Below are 12,373 nucleotides of genomic sequence, written 5' to 3'. Positions count from 1 at the left end.
TTAAAAAATCACCATCCACAGTTGTTTAATACCCTTTGCAGAAACTCCGATGCCAGGCATTCTCCGTCCTAAAACATGCCTACTGGTTACGCCGCACTACTCTTAGTACGCGGATAGAGCGAGGAGAGATAAAGCTAGATGTCTCACCAGGCAGTGCTATGTACTGGTATAAGAAGTGGGAACCCATCAGGAAGATGTGGGATGGCCACATCGAGCAGGGCTGGGCGGCTTCGACCAACGCTTGCTCCAGGGTGAAGGAGGAGGCGCGCAGGATGAAACGGATGAAGAGACGACACCGACGCAGGAAGAGATACAGGAGGGACGTGTTTGACCTCAATCAAGAGAAAGGTATATAAGAAATAATCGAAGTTTTCTCATTTCAACGATAAAGTTCAAAAAGTATAAATTTAGCAGTGCTTTCACAGTACACCAATCGTCCTATGTCGATGGAAGATTTTTCGAAGATTTTTCCTTTCAACTGCTTGTAAAGAAAAGAAGAATGTCATATGTTGGTGACATGTAGACAGTCCTCCAATAACTTCTTACAAATTCGTCATTTATGGCAATTGCCTGGCCTTTCGGCCTGAGGTAACATGTCACTCATTTCGACGATTTGACTAGATGCGAGGTTATTCTAGCCGTAAACGCATTCAAAAGAGGTATCCTCAAAAATTTAACTTGCATGTTCAGGTTATACCATGTTCCAACCAAGGACATGTGACGATCTCCGTAAGCTGGGTGACGCTGTGGTGGAACAAGGGAAGCAGATCTTTACAAGCTTGAAGAAACACGACTTCTCGGACTGCCTCGACTTTCTCGGTTCCAGGGAGGGATACAGCAAGGAATCCATAGACCACTTGGCTATGTTAGCTAAAAAGGTAACTAACTCACGTTATCACCGCTGATTCACATAATTTAAACCGAAGGAGAGAGGCTCCTTTTTACCTAGAATACGTTATAGTTGTGTGGAACAGTTAAGTCATTTGGGTCTTTTACTAACTTCTTATACTGACAGAATTAGGGATTTCAACACCGTTTACTCTACTATAAAACGGGGCTGTCTCTGTGCCTCATAACATCTCTGAAATAAGGTGTAGGCCCTGAACCAATAGGTCTAAGTATCACGCTGTCCAAACTTCCCCCATAACTCTTACATTGAATATCATCATAGAGTTTACTTTTGTTCTAGCACGGCGGTGAAACGTCTTCCTGGCACCCGCAATTTACTCTTGAGCTCGGCTGCATATCACAAGGCCTGTCTGAGGATGACCTACACCGCTTACCACTGAATGATTCTTTGGTGATAGAGTCTTTGGGGTCGTTTGGTGGATGGTCGCCCACACAGGTGAGAAGAGGAAATAATTCATATGGCCGGCAGTTTATATCGTTTCTGTTGAGAGTTTAATGAAATCTGGATTTTTTGATATCAGCATCGCATATCCAAGATGGCCGCTATGTTTGCCATCTTGAATTGTATTTTCCGTTAATTCATCTAGTGCCAACATGTAGATAGTGAAAATTTCTTCAATTCGAATATCGGAGTGCCTACATCTACATCTTCTATCATGTTCGTATTTATCTACATGTATAATTGGTGTTTCAGTTGAAGGCCATACACCTCGCTTATCTCCAAGCCAGTGGAAAGAAGTATTCGACACTAACTGGCGGTGATCTGACGAGGATGAAGAATCTCGTCTGCGGGATTTCCCCAGACAATATCTTGTTGATTAGCCCAAAGGTTTACAGGTAACTGGAGCATTTGTATGTTTAGGGCCAATACCTGCATGTAGTGTATGTATCTCTAAACACGTAATTAAGTCTAATTTGCTTGATTCCAACATTCCAACATGCATCTAAAAAGGGTTTTGCATTGACTTGACTGACTTAACAAATTTATCAAGTAATGTTTTTAAGTATAACAATTTTTTTTTTATTAGACGAAATTTTCTAATTTACCATTTCAGGCAAGCAGCAGGAACCATTGGAGAAGCATCTTCGTGCACACTCGACCAACAAAGAGCTTTGGCACACTTGGCCAAGAAATCATTTGGTACTGACGTCACGAAGTGGCAGCAGGACACAATTGGACGAGTCGGATCTGTTATCAGTAAGTCCATTGAACGACGTACCCAATCCAAGATCATGATCACCAGAATATTATTATTTGTATCCAATGTTTTGTTAGATTGACCTTACTTGTTAATATCATACAACGTTGTTTCCTTTGCAATATGACTTTATGCGAATTCGAAAAAGTTAACCTCACTCTGTTATGAAGCATAGCAGTCTCTGTCGCGTAATGGGTCTGCACGTTCGGCTGTTAACTGGAAGGTCTGTGGTTCGAGCCCACCCAGAGATGTTATGTTTTGCCAAACTATAATAATGTACATTAGTCAAACTGTTCGTTTGGTGTCAAGTTAGGTCTGATAGTATGTGAAAAACATTGTTTTAAGGTGGGTTATCAGAGGAAGACATTCGCTCTTTAGATCGTCAACAGATTGATGCCATCTCTCCCAGAGTAATTAGGATCTTACCGCCAGAAATCTTTCATGTAAGTAACATTTTGCAACTAAAGTGATAAAGCTTACTGATAAGAATGATAAGATACCAAGTTTGAAATAACTTATAGAACACAAAGCACAGGTGTTGGACTTAGGTAGCAAGAGACGAGTCTTGAATTTCGATTTCAAATTTTGAATTTCGAACGAGTCTTCTAGGCTATGGACTGTACGTATCTCTGGTGCACTGATTCGTTAAAGAGAATTGTAACACATGTTTAGTTCTTCTTTCACTTTTCAACGTTAAGCTCAGGAGATATGAGCTTAAAACCTGCTACGCTGATAAAAATTCATGATTTTGCATGATTTATGTTCCTCATTGCAGGCTTTCAGCGTGGATCAATTAAAATGCTTTGACGGCGACCAGGCTCGGCAGATCAGTGGGGAACAGTTACAAGCTCTGTCTAGGGAGAAGCGGAAAACTGTGGTGTCATTATCCTCAAGAAGAAAAGCAAATATTTATAGCGGTATGTTGAATTGTATGGACGATAGCTCGATTGTTCAGCACGAAAACCAATATACATATTGGCACCTTATTTTTTTGTTATTTTCTTTAATGTTTGTTTCAGTCGCTGACACAGATATTAGATCAACTTCTTTATGACAGTGACCCACAGCGTAAATCTTTCCATCATTACGTTTATCATTTTGATATTTACTTTTTAGGAAATGACGACGAAATGATGAATGAGGTAGAGTGTACAGTTCGATAAACTGTCTCAAGCAACTTGTAGATACATTATTTTATGATGTAACGCAACGTAACCAAGAGTTCTGTCTACCAACTTTAGCTCAACGTCACACATCTTAACACATATTTGCTTTCAGAAACGAAATCGATGCTGCATCATGTAAACTGACCAATTTTGCGGGCAATATATTATTGCCGATTTTGCGAATAACCTTGATTCATTGAAATGAAAATTGCCAAAACATGTTTTGATTTCAAAAACCGAAGATCAAAATCACGAACAAACTGTTTAGAAATTTTCGCTAATCGCAAAAAGTGCCGCGCAAAGTTTACGGTTTACAATATTTGCGACGTTGATTTGCATCATCCACATGCTTTTGGCAAATGACACCTCTATTAAATACATTTTTAACGACTTAACACACTCTCACCTGTCTTCTTGAAACTTTGCTAACTAAGCTTGCATCTAAACTATCTCAAATACTTTGTTTGTTTGTAATAATATGATTATTTGTGAGGTTTACTGCTTCACGTTGCCACCATATCATTCTAAAACCAGAAATAGACAATATGTTGTCAGCTACCGACCAAAACGGCTTACAACATACAGCCATCCACGAGGCCTGCCCTTTAAACATCAGATCTCATTCCTAACTTCCTTGGTGAATTGGTATCGCTGCGATTATAAGGTTGATCGGATCATAGTCGAAAATGTGATGGTCAAAAGCATTACCTTTGTCGGGGTGATGAGTTTACTCAAAAGCAGCCAGTTTGACTAAGCCCTTTTGATGACTCAAACAGATTACGCCTCTCCTTGTAATAACTTATGATATTTCACTGATTCATTATTCTCTTCTTTTTTAGATGGAGCCCCTCATTTCGAATCTGGATTAATACAACTGTTGTGTGTAGCTTTGATATTCGTAACCTGGCGAATAGGATAGTTTGGATTGTGGGTATGGATTAAGGTTGGGCATTTCGTGGCGGCGTGGTTAGGAAAACCAGTGCACCATGTACGTCAGAACTGTTAACACAGTCGTCTTCTATTAGGCGAGGCATTTGGAAGGATGTCATTGTCCTGTGTCTATTGGTCACCGCTGCATCAACCTTATCTTCCGCGGTGAAATATTTTATGAACATATCTATAAGGTTGTCAGGACTAATCAGTGACCGATGCGCGGGTGACATGGTTATTGACTAATAGAGTTACAATGTCTGACACAGTGAGTAAAAAGGATTTGTTCCAGGCACACCTACCATTTACGATAAAGCAGGGGAACATAGCACGATTGATACAGCTGAGGTCTATAATAAACTGAAGCCGCAGGGATGGGCAGTGCATTTTACTGTCCGTTTCGCCAAATAAGTAACGAGTCTGCAACTTATTGTTCATTTCAAAAATAAAATAACATGCACGGTGCCTAAGACAGTTATAGAGTTTGCTGGTGTACAGAAGAACGCTGACAGTGATGATATTGGGCCTTTCACAGTGAACACCATAAGTGATACTTTGGCAGATGCGATGACAGACTCGTGATTCGGCCAGTTGTAGGTAGATAGAAACAAGTAAATATAATCGCATATGTACAGTTTTGTGGCTTTGTGGATAGCTGAGATACTATGAAGTGAAGAAGCTTTAACCAGTAAAATGTAGAAAGACCCTCTCGCCAACTGTCAGTTGGTCGAGGAAGAATTAGGAGGAAACTTTTTGATGAGCGCAGTGTATAACGCTTTTGGACTCTCTAAACGAAAGATAGGCCTATTGTACGCCATGCTGCCCTTTAGGCAAACGGTTTGGGACCAAACCTGGTATTGAGTGAAAATGCACAATAGCAAGTTTGGTCGTAAATGTCAAATAAGCAGACAATTTGGATGGGTCCATGGCGTTGTTCACACTGTGATGAATGTCTATACTCGGGATGTGCAAATATGGAGATTTAACTAGACACGTATGATGTAACTTTGTCATTACCAGAGATTGCTGGAAGAATCATACGTTACCAACTAAATATTGCAGGATGGATTGGTTCGATTGCTAACGTGCATCAAATAGCATCAAATGATTTAACATTTTTATCATTTTTTCTCTTTTACGTTGCTGTTGCTTGAAACCCATTACTCTCTGGACAATATGGCTCATTGGCCACCAAATGCCCAATAGCCAGTCGGAGGCAGACAGTTACTGACATTTCTAAATAAAATCTACTGTCGCAACGTAATGAAACAAAATAAAAGCACCTTGGGGATTTTCAAAACAATATGTTTTGCACCGCTGTACTAATGAACCCGCCAATCAGTTTCATGACTACCAGTCAACACTACCTGAATAAACCAATCAGAAAAAAGAGAGGCTCAGAAGAATAATTAACACAGAATTAGTTAAGTTAAAAACCCAATCATCTTCAAAATCCTTATATTCAGAGGTGTCTGCAAACAGCATTCTCTTTTTAGACCGCCCGTCGCATAACCAATTCGGAGATTGCATTAATCCTGGTTTATCGGGTTGGAGCTCGTAGGGAAGTTCGCCAATTTGAACTTAAATCACAGTTGTGCATCATGACAAATTTGTTGTGATGCTCGTGGTGTTGACGTATATAATCTGGATGGCAAACCCAAGATACTAATTGGCGGGCTCAATTATTAAATTTTGTATATACATTGCTTGTTCATATATCTATTTTTCATGTTTAAATGTTATGTTATTGCGGCCAATTGACGCAAAGTTGAACATAGTGTCTCAAAAATGTTTTATATGCAAGATATGTATGTGATTATATATGTATGTGTAGATTTTATCGGTTTATGTAAAAGATTATTAAAAATAAGCAACTTTGCTTTAGGTCATTCTTAAACATCGAAAACCTCACATTTGACAAAACAGTATCCACGGATTCAGGCACGTTGCATTTCATCATGGATCAAGATATAACAAATATATCAGCTGTTTTGGAAATGTATGTCCCTAAATATGAAGGAATGCTGTGTCTTCAAGTAATCTTACTATATCTATTCACCCTTTCTTGATGAAAAAGGAACCAAGAAATATTTATCGTGCAGCATATTCAGGCGATAATTCATCATAATTACCGGCGCCAAGTCAGTATAGGCCTCAACTCGGCCAGCCTGAGTGAAAGTTAGCTAATTGAAGATGCCTTTGTTCCGAAGAAGTGCAATGAATATCAGCAGCGCCTGGTGATTATGACCTTGTTGAGATAGGAAGTGATCAACCTTCATCACGCCCATTTGTACGAGTACCTGCAGTAACTATTCTGATCGATGGAAGGTCACTAGTCATGGGACCATTCTTCGGACAGAAGCCACGAGAATCTTCAAAATCTTTGACAGGTTAAGACAACTGTTTACGTGGTATTCTTTCTAATGCTATCTTCACACAGTGACCAGTGACCAGACAAATGCATAGTTACTAAGACTCACCAAGTAACAAGTTGCCGACCGAGGTGGCAAGCAAAGGCTCATCTCCTTATGCATGAAATAAAGCATCGAAAGTGAGATGGGCGATTACTTAGCTCACCCTTGTATGTAGAAACTGCTTCTCATCATGCCGGGATAGACATGAATTACTCGTTCAGGATCCAGGTGATGTTGCATTGCCAGCAAGTCGGGAAAGAAGGACGATGTTAACTTACTTTCGCAACGCAAAGCACTCGAGTGTCTAGCATTGATATTACTTAAGCACGCGAGAGTACTGCGTGTGGTATTAAATGACTTTGGGTCTCACCATGCAGTGCTTTAGTCCTGCTCTATATTGAGCCTGCATAAAACAATTATACATACATTGATATCGTCTCTGAACACAAGAAAGTTATACATGCTCTGAAGAAAATTTAAAAGAGGTGCATTAAGACTTGTATGGGAAAATACTTAAAATGAAGAACAATATGGTATGAACTTACACCGTCACTATATACATGTATGTCTAATGAACAAAACATCCTCGCATGCGTAAAGATGTTCTGAGGCCATAGTGGTATCTTTAAATTATCCTATCATGGGAATAGTAGCCTGTGAAATGACTTCCAAAGCACCACTCTCCAACCCTTACCTCATAAACTAAGCGATTCAACAAAGCCTCCGCCTTTTCCGTATATGTCCCCTCGTGGTTAGTCTTACACAAATGTTTTTCTAAAGATCGCCTTTTCAAAACATGCTTAAATTCCCTCTCTCGTTCTTCTCCCACAAACAAGAGCATTCTTCACACTCTTACAATAGGCACCTTCCCCACCCCGACGTGTCCATACAGAAACAGTAGCGAGCTGCTGGGCCGACACCAACACAAAACGTCACGGGAGATGAATTCGTATGTACATGTACCATTATATATTAACGTAGATCCTGCATATCAAAACATTTCTAGTGTCATGAGGTGCTTTTGCTTAAACCTGACTGTGCCTCATTGTGTCTCTTCCCAAAGACAAGACGGGCCAAATCTCGCCTAAATTTCTTACAGCTAAAGCAGTAGGCATAGAAATTAATCGCGGAGTTCGAAATAAGCACAAAATTAGAAACAGCAATGGCTATCTGCGCATCTGACCTGTTAAGCTTATGCTTAATAATTTCGTACATGGACCAAGGAAAATTTGTTACGAGAAAGATTGCGGTTGCCGTCAGAAGTAGACGTGTTATTTCTCCATTGACTTTCTTTGCTTTCTTTGACATTTCAATCAGACTGCTTTTGTGCTGTTGAACCAACGTTATAATGATAAGATAATTGGTTACCGCGATAATGATTAATGGTATATGAACAATCCATATTACCGATACTAGATAAAAAGCAGTTACAAACACCTTCGGATAAATCAATGGGTCAAACCTACAAAGTGTTCTTTGGTTCTTGCCAGAATCGGGTATTCTGCCTTCCGGTAAATTTGACGTCACCAAAAACGATAGTGAAAAAAATATTACGCCTATAACAAGTAACACTGCCAATGCACGTTTAGCACGCCCCTTCGTACACAAAGTGGCTGCTTTTAATGGGTATCTTATCGCTAGAAAACGATCCACCGTCATAACGGTAACGGTCCAACTCGACGCCTCGTGCAAAACAATTATTCCAAAATATCCAAATTTACAAAAGAGCCCGTGTTTTCTATCCATGACCGATTCGGTAAAATAATTTATCAGTATAAGAAGCAAACTGTGATACAATAAAACGCCGATATCGAAGATTGAGAGTAGCCTCATAAAGAAAGACGTGATGTGGTTAATGTAGTTAGGCTGCCGGAAAATCAGGAAGGACAATATGTTACCAGTTACGCCGAAAGCGATGAGGCCAACGGGTAAGGCCAGCGTGAACATGTAAGAGAGAAGGACCTGTGACCACGGGCGTGGTGGTGGGTCAGATGAGTATTTCAGAATGTCCGTTGTTTGGAGATTGTCCATTATGATGAGGAATCAAATGGACTAACTTGCCTAAGTTGACCTATAGAACACAAGGAAAAATTAGTATTTGTTTCCGCAAATGGAGTCAAATCTGACTACAGATTATATAAGATGTGCATGCTGTTCGAGCATACAGCAGAAAAACCATTACGTGGAGGGGGTATGGAAGCATGATATCATATACTGCTGTTTCACTGTTGAGAATACGCAGCCTGAACACATCATAAGGATAAGACGAAGTACTGTCATTTCGGCATCTGTTGATTGATTTTACTCCTCTGCGTTGTTTTCAGTTAGTTGTAGGCTCGAGGCTAGAAGGTAAGCTTTGCATTGTTTTGAGACGACGATGCTGTCATCGACGAAAATCAAACTCAGGCGAAAAAAGATTTACGTCGGCGAATGCAAGGACATCTCAAAATGTCCGCGCACAGGCCACACAGACGTTTTTCTTGTTCTTTCCTTGTTACTCTGCTTGTAGTAGGCAGTGTGTTGAGATATGAAATCAGTAGTCGTTATATTAGGCTAACACTGACAACAGATGAATGTCTTCCTGTTTGAATGTATCAGTCGATATTGGTTGAAAAGTTCATTTCACCAGGGGACTGAATTTCCCACTTACACCAAGTCTTCTTCCGAGTTCGACTGGTTAAGCTATACGAGTTGTTAAATACAGTCCTGACAATGATGACTTTCCTCATTTTGACGTGACGGGCAGGCTACATGTTCTGGTTGTGATTGTGCCCTTCCGAACGTACTGGCATTTTCTAGAAGACGAGCTGCTGTTCTCCCTTACACATGATTATAACATCAGACACCAAATCCTGGTCGCATCAGCGTTCTTTACGTGTCTGTCTTGAATGTTCGCCGAAGTGGATCAGCCCCGGGCGCTATTTGTAACAACCCGAGCAAAACATGGCATCGTGGTAATATGAGACTGCACTAATATTCTGCTATCTCGTGTCAACTCCGTAGTTTTGTAAAATTGGTTACAACGAGGCGAAGCCTGGCAATCAAGCTTGTCAGTGATACATGAAACACCGATTTCCTCCATATCTAGTATCATTTACCAGTGACACTATCAAAGGGATTCTATAGGCAGCTGCTAGTTAGGCAAGAGAGAGTTTAATAAAGTCGCCAATAGTTTGTACAAGGATGTTTAGTGCTGAATCTACCTGTAACACTATGATGACCAAGTGTATATCAGTCGCCTGAAGATGGCCAATTTAACCCCCTAGCTCCTGCCTATAGTTCCCCTTTAAGGGTATCCTCACCAGGCTGTCGGCTGCCAAGTCACCTTCCATTCTGAAGTAGCAGTTCATCATAAAGTTGCCCATTAAATGGAAAAATTGAAAAATAGTTTCACGCGATATCAATCTCTTAATCCCAATCGGAATGCTTACTTATTGGTCATAATCCCTGACACGCTGAACATTTATTTCACGTTCTTTTATCATATGCCAGCTTTGGCACCTGCGAATTAAATGGGACAAAAGAAACGACTAACAGGGCTCATGTAAGTGACTTAGGACTGTTTGTGTTGGTGTGTACTGGCACGGACAGGCAGACTTGGGCTTGTAGCAGTGTGTGGTGCAGGGTGCTGAGTGTTCACAGTGGCTACCAGTCAACTACTGATACTGAGTGCCTTCTGCCTGCTCTTGTTGCGAGCCTTTTGAGGCCGCTAGATTGCGATTCTACGTCGAGAGTCGATCTGATTGATTCGAACTGCTGTTAATTTCGTGTATATTGTTTTGTATTGTAGTGTACTGTTTGTTTGTTCTAAAATAAATATTTTAAATTAATCTTTAAGCGTTATTGTTACTTTTGTCTTTCTGACCAGTCGGTAAGACCGATCTGATTGATTCGAACTGCTGTTTATTTCGTGTATAATGTTTTGTATTGTAGTGTAGTACTGTTATTTTGTTCTAAAATAAATATTTCAAAATCAATCGTTAGCGTTATTGTTACTTTTGTCTTTCTGACCAGAACAGCGTCTATTATAGTCTATTATATCAATGCTTATTTCACTCAAATTCAAAGGTGCGACTTGGCAAGGCACTTTCAGAATTTATGAAATGTCTACGAGGACAACTCTTACAATACGAAGCCGAACACTAAAGCCTTTTTTTTCGTCGACATCAAGCTCAAGAATAATATTATATATAGGCCTACAATCACCTAAAAAGAGGTATATAAATCTTGTCAATCAAATTGTAACATTTCAAATGATGAAGAGGGTTTCAAGCATAAATTTTAAGTCCAAAAAGTTCACTGAACATGACACACACTCCAACACCCCGATGTGCTTTCTCGTATCTCATGGAAATGCATCCTTCCATTGAATGACACAAAGTGGCGCATTCGATTATACTCAGCGCCCCTTTCCTTTTAATGGTCGCCTTGTCAGAGATGTCAATCAACAGAGACCGACCCAGCTTTCCGCAGTCTTGCTTGTCCTTAGTATAACCACCTGCCATGCCTGTCACCTGCGAGAACAGGTTAACATTTTCCGTACACGCCGTCTGCGGAATCGATTGTGTCTTTCGTATGGTTGGAGGTGCATTGGTAGCCCTTGAAGTAGTAGCTGGTACACCCGTAGCCGAAGATGTTTTCCGCGTCACTGCGGCCGTGGTGGTAGTTTGTTGAACCACCGCCCCGGTTGTGGCTGTTGTTGTCGTCATCGCTTTCCTTGCCGTTGTTGTCCCAGTCTTTGGCGTAGTTGTCGACGTCACTAAAGAAACCCAAGCAATTTAAGAAAACTATTAAATATCTTGGAAGAAAAGAAAACTAAACGCCATTGGCAGGACTGAGGAAACTTTGAAAAAACATGGAACTTACTTCAAACATCAGATCGGAAAGCAAATGACACAAGGGTCCAAACTTAGCCTAAGGCCTACGTTATGTATCGAATGAATTTTCTAATAAATGCCATGCTCTGATAGGTTTGTTCGTATGCCGCAAATACCTCTTAACCTCAAGGAGAAGTCTTCTAGACAGTCGAACCAACGACCGCCTGATAAAGAGTCTGATTTATTCAACTAGCCTTCATATAACAACATACATTTGTATACATTCTTATACCGGCATGTTGAATAATTGAATTGTCCACCATGAAAACAGCTTTCAAATGGAAGTTACTGCAAAAAGGAGAGATGGGATATATACGCGGATACGGGCATTCCCATCAGCTGTCTCTGCAAAGTTCTCAAGGGACTGACTGTGGCAATACATTGTAGCATAAAATAACCGCAGTTATTCAAACGGATTCACCTTTGCAGCGAATTTCGTGGTAGATCCAACGGGATGAGGTTTCAAATGTATCATCATATTTCAATACACTATCGTATAAGCGGCACTTATTCTTTCTGTCACGGTATGCAAAAGCAAGACATTTGATACTCTTGAGACACTTTGCTTTGCATCTAGACTTGGACGGACCATTATGCTGTTGATATTCACGACCGTCCAGTGGCCTTCCGTCTGCTTTAGTATTCCATTTTAGAGTACTCCCTTTGCCACAATTTTCTGAAACGAGAAGCACGAAAAAGTCTAGTTCAAGTTCTCTGCGACCAGATATCACTCGGCTCTCATGGGACAGTTACCCGCAGATGGAAAGTTAGGATGGAAAGCTACTCACTTGAATGTACTGCGGCAAACCGGCTGCTGAGCAACGTAAGCAAAATCAAGATGGGAGCCTTCATATCGCAAGAGACCTGTTATGTCCAGC

At 40.5% G+C, this 12,373-nt stretch overlaps 1 protein-coding gene across 3 annotated transcripts in view; it reads left to right on the top strand.

The window, feature by feature from the left end:
• LOC135485362 (uncharacterized) overlaps positions 1-6,078 on the top strand; it is a 35,555-nt gene extending 29,477 nt beyond the window's left edge. For 2 of the 3 annotated variants that reach the window (XM_064767309.1, XM_064767300.1), the window contains exons 23-30: positions 42-348; positions 691-878; positions 1,190-1,345; positions 1,604-1,746; positions 1,965-2,107; positions 2,454-2,551; positions 2,884-3,025; positions 4,114-6,078. In XM_064767309.1, the coding sequence (XP_064623379.1) occupies positions 42-348; positions 691-878; positions 1,190-1,345; positions 1,604-1,746; positions 1,965-2,107; positions 2,454-2,551; positions 2,884-3,025; positions 4,114-4,193 (1,257 nt within the window). In that variant the 3' untranslated portion in view covers positions 4,194-6,078. Of the gene's footprint in view, positions 1-41; positions 349-690; positions 879-1,189; positions 1,346-1,603; positions 1,747-1,964; positions 2,108-2,453; positions 2,552-2,883; positions 3,026-3,224; positions 3,251-4,113 lie in introns of all 3 variants that reach the window. The other variant, XM_064767319.1, reaches the window with a different exon arrangement.
• The last annotated feature ends 6,295 nt before the right edge of the window (positions 6,079-12,373 follow it).

Source organism: Lineus longissimus, chromosome 1 (assembly GCF_910592395.1).
Source record: "Lineus longissimus chromosome 1, tnLinLong1.2, whole genome shotgun sequence".
Lineage (NCBI taxonomy): Eukaryota > Metazoa > Nemertea > Pilidiophora > Heteronemertea > Lineidae > Lineus > Lineus longissimus.
This window is presented reverse-complemented; position numbering and strand designations above follow the sequence as displayed.